The sequence below is a fragment of the Ipomoea nil genome, unplaced genomic scaffold (genome assembly GCF_001879475.1).
Source record: "Ipomoea nil cultivar Tokyo-kokei standard unplaced genomic scaffold, Asagao_1.1 scaffold2653, whole genome shotgun sequence".
NCBI lineage: Eukaryota > Viridiplantae > Streptophyta > Magnoliopsida > Solanales > Convolvulaceae > Ipomoea > Ipomoea nil.
The window spans coordinates 2,836,995-2,847,905 of record NW_017619081.1 but is presented as its reverse complement, the minus strand read 5'-3'; the positions used below and the strand labels follow the sequence as shown (position 1 = coordinate 2,847,905).

At 36.2% G+C, this 10,911-nt stretch overlaps 2 protein-coding genes across 2 annotated transcripts; one reads left to right on the top strand and one right to left on the bottom strand.

Annotated features, from left to right (window-relative positions):
- Window positions 1–3,244: 3,244 nt before the first annotated feature.
- LOC109154728 lies at window positions 3,245–3,760 on the bottom strand. Its single transcript, XM_019302455.1, has one exon. It carries the CDS (start codon window positions 3,758–3,760, stop codon window positions 3,245–3,247), a length of 516 nt encoding a protein of 171 aa, XP_019158000.1.
- A 2,326-nt stretch (window positions 3,761–6,086) lies between these two features.
- LOC109154769 (gibberellin 2-beta-dioxygenase 1-like) lies at window positions 6,087–10,030 on the top strand. The gene is made up of 3 exons (XM_019302498.1): window positions 6,087–6,557; window positions 7,340–7,700; window positions 9,592–10,030. The coding sequence occupies exons 1-3, from the start codon at window positions 6,175–6,177 to the stop codon at window positions 9,844–9,846; spliced, it is 999 nt and encodes a 332-aa protein (XP_019158043.1). The 5' UTR covers window positions 6,087–6,174; the 3' UTR covers window positions 9,847–10,030.
- The last annotated feature ends 881 nt before the right edge of the window (window positions 10,031–10,911 follow it).

Here is a 10,911-nt window from a genome sequence, read left to right as displayed (position 1 = left end):
ATATTTCGTGTAGGAAGTTAAGATATCTTCTTCATCTGAGACTTCTTCTTCGTTTGGTTGAGAGTTTTGACTTGGATCACTTGATGATTCAATACCAGCTGGATTTTTCTCAGATAGTTCGTCGAATTTGACGTGAAGGATTCCTCAATCACCATTGTTCGTTTGTTTAGGACTCTAAAGGCCTTACTTACTGAGGAATAACCCATGAACAATCCTTCGTCTGCTCTTTTGTCAAAGGCTCTCAAATGATTATTTCCATTATTGTGAATAAAGCACCTGCGACCAAAGACATGAAAATAGGCAATACTCGGTACTTTACCTTTCCATAGTTCATATGGGGTTTTGTTGTAGGATTTGTTGATTAGGGATCTGTTTTGTGTATAGCATGCTGTGTTTATGGCTTCGGCCCAAAACCGCTTTGGTAAGCCTGAGTGTGAGATCATTGTTCGTGCTGCCTCTTTCAGGGTTCTGTTTCTCCTTTCGGCTACTCCGTTTTGTTGAGGAGTTCGTGCTGCTGAGAGTTGATGAAAGATTCCATTTTGTGCACAGAACTCTTTTATGACCTTGTTAACAAACTCAGTTCCTTGATCTGATCTTATCCGAATGATCTTGACCTCTTTTTCTGTCTGCAGTTGCCTCAAGAGATTAGGAAGAACGACTTCGGTTTTGTTCTTTTTTTTTTCAAGAAAAGCACCCAAGTATATCTCGTGTGATCATCTACTATGACGAGATTATACTTTCTTCTACTCAGACTTGCTGGATCAACTGGTCCGAAGAGATCCATGTGTAGAAGGCTTAAGGAACGAGAGTTTGCATCCACATCCTTGGACTTGAAAGATGACTTGATTTGTTTTCCCTTTTGACATGCCTCAAAAATTTTGTCTTTTATGTAGGATGCTTCGGCTAAGCCTCTCACAAGATTTTTCTTGGCTAGTTTGTTGATCGTTTTCAGATTTAGATGACTTAGCTTGTTGTGCCATTCTTGACTAAGATCTGCATTACTTTTAGCCACAAAGCAAACGTTAGCGTTAGAAGAATTCCACGAGATTACGTACATGTTTTTCTTCTTTTGGCCAGTTAATGCGATTTCTCCATTTCTCGTGTTGATTATTTTGCAATTGTCCTTGGAGAATTCAACTTTGTAGCCTTTGTCACAAAACTGACTTATGCTCAGGAGATTGAAGTTTAATCCTTCAACATAGGCTACATCTTGGATGGTTATTCCCTTTTTTATGATGTTTCCTGTTCCACGAGTTTTACCACTGGTTTGTCCTCCAAAGACGACTTTAGGTCCATCGACTTTCTTGAAATTGCTCAACATTGTTTTATCACCAGTCATATGTCTTGAGCAGCCACTATCGACATACCATATGACTTGTTTGTCCTGCAAGAAAGATTATATGATTTTAGGTACCCCTTGAGTTTCGGGTCCTTGAGGATTAGATGTCAGCTTTGGAATCCACATGAACCTAGAGTTTCCTCGTCTCATCCTCGGTCCTCTATACCCATTAGATGTGCGGTAATCATAATGGATATTGGCAAAGGTTTTAGCATTATATCTCTCGTGAAAATATTCTTCAGGAGGATTTTCATAATACTTGGAGTAATTGTTTTGTTTACGCAGATGAATTATCTCAAATTCAGCTCTTGATAGAGGTTCTGGGTAATCAAACCAATCTTCCTCTGATGGCCCAGTCCATCCATTGCCATAACCTGATCCTTTGAAAGATCTTTCGTTTTGTCTGATTCGTCCATTTCTCGGGATTCCTTGAACAGGATTCTTTCGTGTTGGTTTTGGACGATATTGCCTCTGGTTAACATTCGGCCTTTTCCTTGATTGAATATTCTTGTTAGGCTGACCTTTCTTATGGTTTAGATTTTGTCTATTGCCATTTGGTCCATTCCTTTTGACATGTTTTTGTCTAGGATTGCCTTTGAAAGATCTTTCATCTCTAGGATCCACAATTCGTTGTACAGCCTTACCTTTCGGTTGGCTTGTTGATTGTGGTGTGGCGACATCGTTAACTTTCGTCATAGGCTCAGACACCTGGGTTGGACCTTGAACAAATGCAGCTTGAAAACTTTCGTGAGAATAAGCATTCGTGGATTTGTTCAAGCCGACTTGTGAAGAGGAGCTGGGGTCAAAACCAATTCCCGTTCTTTCCCCGGGCCGTCTAGATTCATTCACCATTCGGTCCATTAGATTGGACGAATTGTTGAATTTATTCAAGACTTCAAGCAATTCTTGCTCTCTCTTTTCTCTTGCTGTGCACTGCTCTTTCAGAGCGAGAACATTTTCCTCAAGTTGCTTCTTAGCAATGGCTAGCATTATGTTCTCAACTCGAACTTGCCTTAGCGCATTATAGCTAATCATAAGCCGAGAGTTCTCCTCCTTAAGTTTAGAGTATGTGCTTTTGATCACTTTGAACTTCCTCATCATTTCGGTGACAGATTCATTGGAAGTTTGACTCCCCACAGAACTGGACTCTGCTGAATAACAAGAGGATGATTGAGAATTTACCTCATCCTCGTCAGCCATAAGGCATAGATCTTCTGATTCTTGGCTGAACAGGCATAGCAGTCCTTTTTCCTCTTCAGTACTTTCGTCATCTGAACTTGAGCTTGAGGAACTGCTTTCGGCCTCAACAGTGTCAGGAGTTTCGTTCACTACCATAGCCTTTCTCCTTCTTTCGTTTCTGGTGCTTGATGATTCTGGCTTATCATTTCTTTTGTAACTATCTCCGGCTTCTTTGGATGAGCTTTTGGTAGTGTTGTTGTCTTGATGCTTGCTCACAATTGGGTGAGGACAGTTTGCCTTGAAATGTCCTGGTTTCCGACAGTTGTAGCACAACAATTGCGAGTCTGAAGTATCAGGCTTTGAAGTTTGAGGCGAGCTTTCGTGTTGCCTTTGGTGGCTCGAACGATGAGGGTCTTGGAAGTTGTTCATTCTCATAAACCTCTTCATTTTTCTAACAAACAAAGCATATTGTTCATCAGATAAGAATTCACAAGAGTTAGATTTTGACCTGTCAGAAGTTGATGCTTGTTTGTTAGCCACGAGAGCTATATTTCTCGTTTCAGATTCTTCCGCATCCTTCGGTTCATGCTCAAACTCGTAAGCCTTGAGGTCACTGAAGATTTTGGTTGTGCTCGTAGTCTTCATGTCTCGGTTGTCTCTCATTGCGATGACTTTCATCTCCCAAGACTTCGGCAGACCACGAAGTATCTTCAGATTCTTTTCTTTCTATGTCATTTCCTTTCCAAGATATGTCAAATCACCCATGAGTCTGGTGAACCTAAGTTCCATGTCCATGACAGTTTCATTTGGCAGCATCTTGAAGTCTTCAAACTTCTTCATAGCCACTGTCAGCTTGTTGTCCTTCTCCTGTTCATCACCTTCACCCAGGTTCATTAGAACGTTCCAGATCTCCATGGCATTCTCGCATTTTCGAACTCTGGGGAACAAGGAATCGTCGAGAGAGTTGTAAAGAATGTTTCGTGCTACATTGTCCAGGTTCGCCCTTGTTCTTTCTTCCGAGGTGAGCTGTGACTTTGGTTTCGGTATCATCTGCTCAGCGCCGGCTCCTTGAGCTGCAGCTTGTGTGTTTGCCATCATGACTGTGATTGGTCCAGTGGTGATTACATCCCACATTTTGTCATGGATAGAGCAAAGAAGAGCCTGCATTCTGACCTTCCAGTCATCGAATTTAGATAAGCTAAAAGCAAGCTGCTTAGAGCGGTTAGCATGATCCTTTTCCATTTTTGCAAGAAAAATGCGTAAAAAGCTGAAAAAGTGCAAATTTTCAGAGATTTTTGATAAGGGATCTACCAGGCAGTAAATGCAAAGCCTTTACCGATCAAGGTATCGGCTCTGATACCACTTGTTGGTCTTGGTAGGGTTATAGCGAGAGTCTAGAGGGGGGGGTGAATAGACTCTTTTCGTATTTTGCCGAATAACAACCTTTCGGTGTTATGGCGCAGCGGAAATGTTGAATTCGTTTTACTTGCTTTGCACGGTTTGACGTTATTGAGGAAACTTTCGGTTTGGGCGCGAAAGATAGTATGATGCAGAAAGTAAATAAAGTAAGTAAAGAGATAAGGAGACGAGAATTTTTATAGTGGTTCAGCCAACTTTGCCTACTCCACTCTTCCTCCACAACTTATGGAAGGTTTGCACTATCACTCGTTAGTACAAATACACAAGAAGCTTCCTTGATCACTAAGCCGGACAGCTTCCTGCAGGTTTTTCAATTCCACGAGTTTACTCCGCCTCTATCAACTTCTTCTTCAGAGTTGAGGTTGGTAGAAAATGAATTATGATTTCTCCAACGTGGTGAAGTCTTGACTGATGAAGGATGGTTGCTTCGAACAAGTTGCAAGACTTCTTAAAGGTGTAAGATGAGGATCAATGGACTTCTTCAAGTATCTTCACACCTTAACACTGGTTCGCAAAAGCTTGATGAGAACTGAGAAGGTTTAAGAGCTTTTGCTTGATAGTTAGATCGAGTGATAAGAACCAGCACCTTCTTAGTTGATGAAGGTGGGTTTATATAGGTGAGGAAAATTCCATCCGTTGGAGGGAGATGAAATTTTCAAACCTAATATCCAGTGGGTAAGGACCTGGGAGCTTCCCGCATTAAATGCTCCATTAATGGGTTTTGTACCTTGTAGCTGTTGATGGCATGGATAGCCTTAGGGTTTTGTCTTTTAGCTTTAGAATAGTACAACTTCATTTAATGCTCCTTGGTATGCGTGTCCCATATGTTGAGGTCCTTTTTTATCCTAGGATGTTGTCAAGTCAGACAGTGAAGACATTCTTCTTGCTATTGGAAAGGAAGAATGTCTTGAAGGATTGTCATAAATAAGACTGTCTCTTCGTGGTAGATGACAACTCCTGATAAACTTCCGTTGTAGACGCTTCATGCTTCGTGCCTTAAATCTTCTTTCGTCTTGATTGCCCTAACATCTAAGCATAACTCGTTTTTGTGTGTTTGACTAGCTTAACACGAATTACAGTGTGAGTTATGGCAACTCTCGTCTAGAACGAAAGCAGCGATTAAACAAAAGCAAAGGTTAGGGGTCTACATTCTAGGTTACATTGGTATCATCAAAATCCTAATACAAGTGTTCCTAACAATATATATATATATATATATATATATATATATATATATATATATATATATATATATATATATATATATATATATAATTTGGAACGGCATCGTTTTGCAACTTTGTACACCATGCATGGTACACACAATTACATATCATAATTTACCGTGATATCTCCAAACTGACCCGTCTAAAATCATAGTTAAACATGTCTAAACCGGCGGGTTGAGACATTTTTGACAGCTCTAGACTCTAGAATGTGATTAGAATATTTTCACTCTACATCAAACTAATTTCGGCTATTGCCACATCATCATCATCATCCACTTACTTAAATAATATATTAAAGAAAGAAAATATTAAAGAAAGAAAAGAAAAAATAAAATAAAAAGAGAAAGCCGGGTAGACGTCTACACTTTTGAAGCGCGTGCATAACACGCACTTGTTAAGTGCAACGTGCCTTGTATTTTCGTTCAATATCTTTAAACTTATCATTAATTTTAATTATGTATATTAATAAAGACATACCAAGTTGAAGTTTCGTGTAGCATTGAAAATTTGTTTCAATGTCTGAATGTAAAAATATTTTATTATTCCATCGATCTTATTGTAATTTTTTTTCATCGTATAATTAATGAATTAGCTCTTTTATTTAAAAAAAAAAAAAAACATACCAAAGACCTTGTGTTTCAATAGTACCAAGTTGCTGGGTTTGAGCCTCAATAGACGATTACATTTACATCCCCTTCCCTTATAATAATAATAATAATAATAATAATAATAATAATAATAATAATAAAAAGACATTTCAATCACCAACTTCAAAACTAGAATATCTTATCCTAACAAACTAACAGCTTAGAAAAAAAAAATTCTCACCATATATAGCATAAATTGGCAAGCAATACACCACGGCTAAGCCAATGCAAATGTCTTTCCTTCATAATTTGTGACACCTTCCAACCCATAATATATATTCCACTCTCGTGCATCACCATTTAGCCCATTTCAACTCCATCAATACCATCAGAGCACTGTGCTAAGATTATCCTTGGAGCTATGGTGGTTTTGCCCCAACAAATTCTTGAAAACCTATCTCAGGTCAAAGCATGCAACCCTACTACTTCGGCTGCCACCGTTATTCCGATGATAGACCTGTTGGATCCCACGGCCAGAGACCAGATAGTAAAGGCCTGCTATGAGTTCGGATTCTTTAAGGTTGTCAACCATGGTGTCCCCTTGGAATCCATGACAAAATTAGAAGAAGAAGCTGTGAAGTTCTTCAACTTGCCTCAGCTTGAAAAGGAACAAGTTGGCCATCCCAACCCCTTTGGCTATGGCCACAAGAAAATCGGCCCTAATGGTGATGTGGGTTGGGTTGAATACCTTTTCCTCTCCACCCACAACTCCATCACCATTCCGGGCAACTCTCAACTTTTCAAGTAATTAACAAATCTTTCTTAAACTATCTTAGCTTCATTTATTTAATTTATAGAAATATTTGTTGGGCGGAGGCCCTGTAAAGGCCAAGTTCAGCAGCATCGTCTCGAAAATATGTGGGTGTATATGAAAATAAAGTTGGTAATTCGCTACTAGCAGCTATACCTTTTGACTTAGTAGTAAGTGTTTGAATCCAGTGTTGCAAAAATCGCGCCTAGGCGCCGATTAGGCACTAGGCGGTAGGAGGCCGCCGCGAGGAATGGCCTCGGCGGCCTCCTCCGCGGCCGGCCGCCTAGACCACCTAACCGGCCGGTTCGGCGATTTTTTTTTTTTTTTTTTTTTTTTTTAAATGTCGGAAAACTTTCGGAAGGCATAACTTTTAACTCGGTTGTTCGATTTGGACAATTTTTTTTTCAAATCGCGTATTTTTTCGAGATCTACACACCGCAAACAGCCGAAGGCGGTTTGGTCCACTAATTTCTCAAAAAAATGCTTCTTTAGCGCTTAATTTTAGTTTTTTATGTATTTAGATAGTTTCAACAATCTTTTGAACAATTTTACAACCACTTTTGTAAATAGTTTCTAAGAAATAACTATGAAAACCTTATATTTTAGTACTAAATTTTGAAAATTTTTAATTTTAAATTTTTTTTAATTAAAAAAATAAAATAAAAAATAAATAAAAAATAAAAAATCGGCGCCCTTGGCGCCTAGGGGGCGCCTAGCGTTTTTTGCAACATTGTGTTTGATATTAAAATTGCTTATGCAAACTGCATAAATATAGGTGCCTTGTGAAGGAGTATGTTGGGGCTGTGAGAAACACTGCGTGTGAGGTTTTGGAGATGATAGCTGAGGGGTTGAAGATGGAGCCAAAGGATGTGTTAAGCAGGCTAATAAGGGATGAGAACAGTGATTGTTGGTTTAGGGTAAACCATTATCCGCCATGCCCGGAGCTCCAAACTGCAGGAGGGATAATGAACGGTGGAGATCTGATTGGGTTTGGAGAGCATACAGACCCACAAGTGATCTCTGTTGTGAGATCAAACAACACAACAGGACTGCAAATCTCAGTTGGAGATGGGACATGGCTTTCTGTCCCACCTGATCACCACTCCCTTTTCATCAACGTTGGTGATTCTTTGCAGGTATGCAATTTTTTTTTTCTTTTTTTTTTTTTTAGTTTCAGAAGAACCAAACAATTTTTATTTTATTTTTTTTTTAAAAAGAAAATCTTGCTTATCATTCTTTTTCACTTCAACAGGAAATATTCTTTTCCTTGATAATATGCTATATTAAGGATATTCAATTTACAACAAATTATTATTCCTTGTTAGATTTGGGAAACACACCAGTTGTCCTATCTATAACCATACTACCATTATGACATTATCCCTAATTTGTGATATTGAGTATTTCAAATTTTATGAATAATGCATCTAACTTATTGCTAAGTATGTTATGAAAATTGACAATATCATTGCCAATTAACACCGCAAAAATACACTCATATATATATATTAGAGATCATATGAGAACCAACCTCCCCATGTGTTTATAAAAACCAATTTCAACCATTAAAAAATAAATATATGAATGAGATTAATTAAGAAATTAAAAATGCATGTGTGCATATTAAGCATGTCCTATGTTGCACAGAACACATGCTTAATATACAAACAGCCTTATTATGCAGTTATGCACACATCATAATGCGTAATATGCACACACACTTTTTTAATCCTCAATTAATCTCATAGGAACCTCATCACACACACACATATGTATGTATGTATGTAACAAAATAAAAACATATAACAGTGTTAATTCAATTCCTAGTTCTTTTTTTTCCCTTTTTTTTGTATTTTTATTATTTTTATTTTTATTTTTAGTATTATGATTGTCGGTGGTAAGAAATTAAACTATGTATTGAATTTCAGCTAATGCTCCATTTATATCAATATCTTATACCACTCATTATTATTATTATGACATTCAAACGTTTCAAAACGTCATATTCTTCAAAAGAAAATTCATTTCGTTAATTAGTCATACAACAATTTCAACTAAAGAGCTTTTTTTTTTTTTTTAATTTTATTATGACTGTCGAACTGTTGGTGGTAAGAAACTTTATTAAATTTTAACTAACGCTCCATTTACAACAATATCTTATCCCATTCATTGTATTATCACATTCAAACATTTCATAACGTCATATTTCTCAAAAAAAAAATTCATTCCGTTAGTCATATCTACAACAATTTCAAGTAAAGAGTTTTTTCAATCTATTTTTTATAAACTTTATAATAATTGTCGGTCTATCAGTGGTAAGAAACTATATTGAATTTTAGCTAAAATTCCATTTACAACAATATCTTATCTCATTAACTATTATTATCACATTAAAACGGAGTGGTAAGAAACTATATTGAATTTTAGCTAAAACTCCATTTACAACAATATCTTATCTCATTAACTATTATTATTACATTCAAACGTTTCATAATGTCATATTCCTAAAATGGAAATTCATTCCGTTACTCATATCTACAACAATTTGAAATGAAGAGTTTATTTTATTTTTTTTTATTTTGCAGAAATATTAATTAGAAAGTCGTATCCATCACATCTTGATGAATACTTATAAATCTCAAATCAATCCCTGCTTGTCCATAATGTGACCCAAACTACAACTAATTTTATTTATAATCCTTTAGATATTATTTTATTCTTAAGCACATACTTAGTAAAATAGCATACTTTATTCCCCAATTATTTTACACAATTATACTAATTTATTTTTCTAAATAATGTAATTCGTTTATGTATCAAAATATTTTATATTTAATTACTACTTGCAAATTAGCAAAACGTGACCTATTATGAATTAATCAAATAAAGCCAATTCAACCATTTGAGAAAAAAAATTATTTTAAATTTTTTCTTGTGGGTATTAAATTAGTTTATATACAAATTAAAAGTGATAGATTATGACATCACATTTATTTAATTAGTAATTGAATTTTGGTGGAATTGAAGGTGATGAGTAATGGGAGATTTAAGAGTGTAAAGCACAGAGTGTTGGCAGACAGTATGGAACCTAGGTTGTCTATGATCTACTTTGGAGGACCACCTCTGAGTGAAAAGATAGCACCATTATCTTGTTTCATGGAGGAAGGAGAAGAAAGCTTGTACAATGAGTTCACATGGGGTGAATTCATGAAGTCAGCTTACAAGAACAAGTTGGCTGTAAACAGGCTGCTGCCCTTTGAGAAGAAGAAATCTGTGGCATAATTAATGACTCAAATGTTGCATTTGATGAATTGGCACAAATGTTATGTTTTTGATGTTATGTATCAAGATGATGGAAAACTTTCAAGAGCTTTCAATAGCTTCAACATAATATAATAAAATGTTTGGGAACAATAATATAATAAAATGTTTATGATGAAATTAAAACTTTGGACTTCGTGCAGTACTTATGTGCATTCTTTTTTATTTTACGTATTTTTAAATTATTTATATGTACTATTCAAATAAATGAGTTAAATACACATACGTAGAAATTCAACGATTCAACATAGAAATTAAAGAAAAAAAACCAATCCAACTAGATCATTTACTACTACCATTGCGTATTTTTTATCATTTATACTTAGATTTACAAGATCAACAGGACCAAATAAGCATATATAATAAGCTTAGTGGACATGATGTTGATTTATGGGACTTGGATTTGAACGGTGATTTCACTTATTTGCTTTTTTGACAAGCATCACAAATTTGATCATTCTTTTTACTACATTTGGTAGTCCTTCAAGCAATTGTACATTTCCTTGTGTTAGTATTTATTATTGTAAACCCTATTTTATAATTGGCTATATTGTGGCAAATTAGATATACAAAAAAGATATGTGTAGGTTGTATGTTGCTGAAAAAGCCTATGACGAACCAAATCCTACACCAGTGAAGATTGTTAGGAACATTGTATTAGGATTTTGATGATACCAATGTAATGTAGAAAAGTAGACCCCTAACTATTAGCTTTTTCGATCGCTGCTTTCGCCCTAGACTAGAGTTGTCATAACTCCTCTGTAATTCGTGTTAAGCTAGACAAACACACGAAAATGAGTTATGACTAGTTGTTAGGATCTCCAAGACGAAAGAAGACACAAGGCATGATGAACAACAACGAAAGTAAAGCAGGAGTTGTCAACCATCACGAAAGGACAGTTTTGTTAAAGACGATTCTTACCAAGCATTACTTCTCTTCAATAACGAGAAGAATGTTCTACCTGTCTGATTTGACAACATCCTAGGACAATAAGGACCTCACCTTATGGGACACTCTTATCAAGG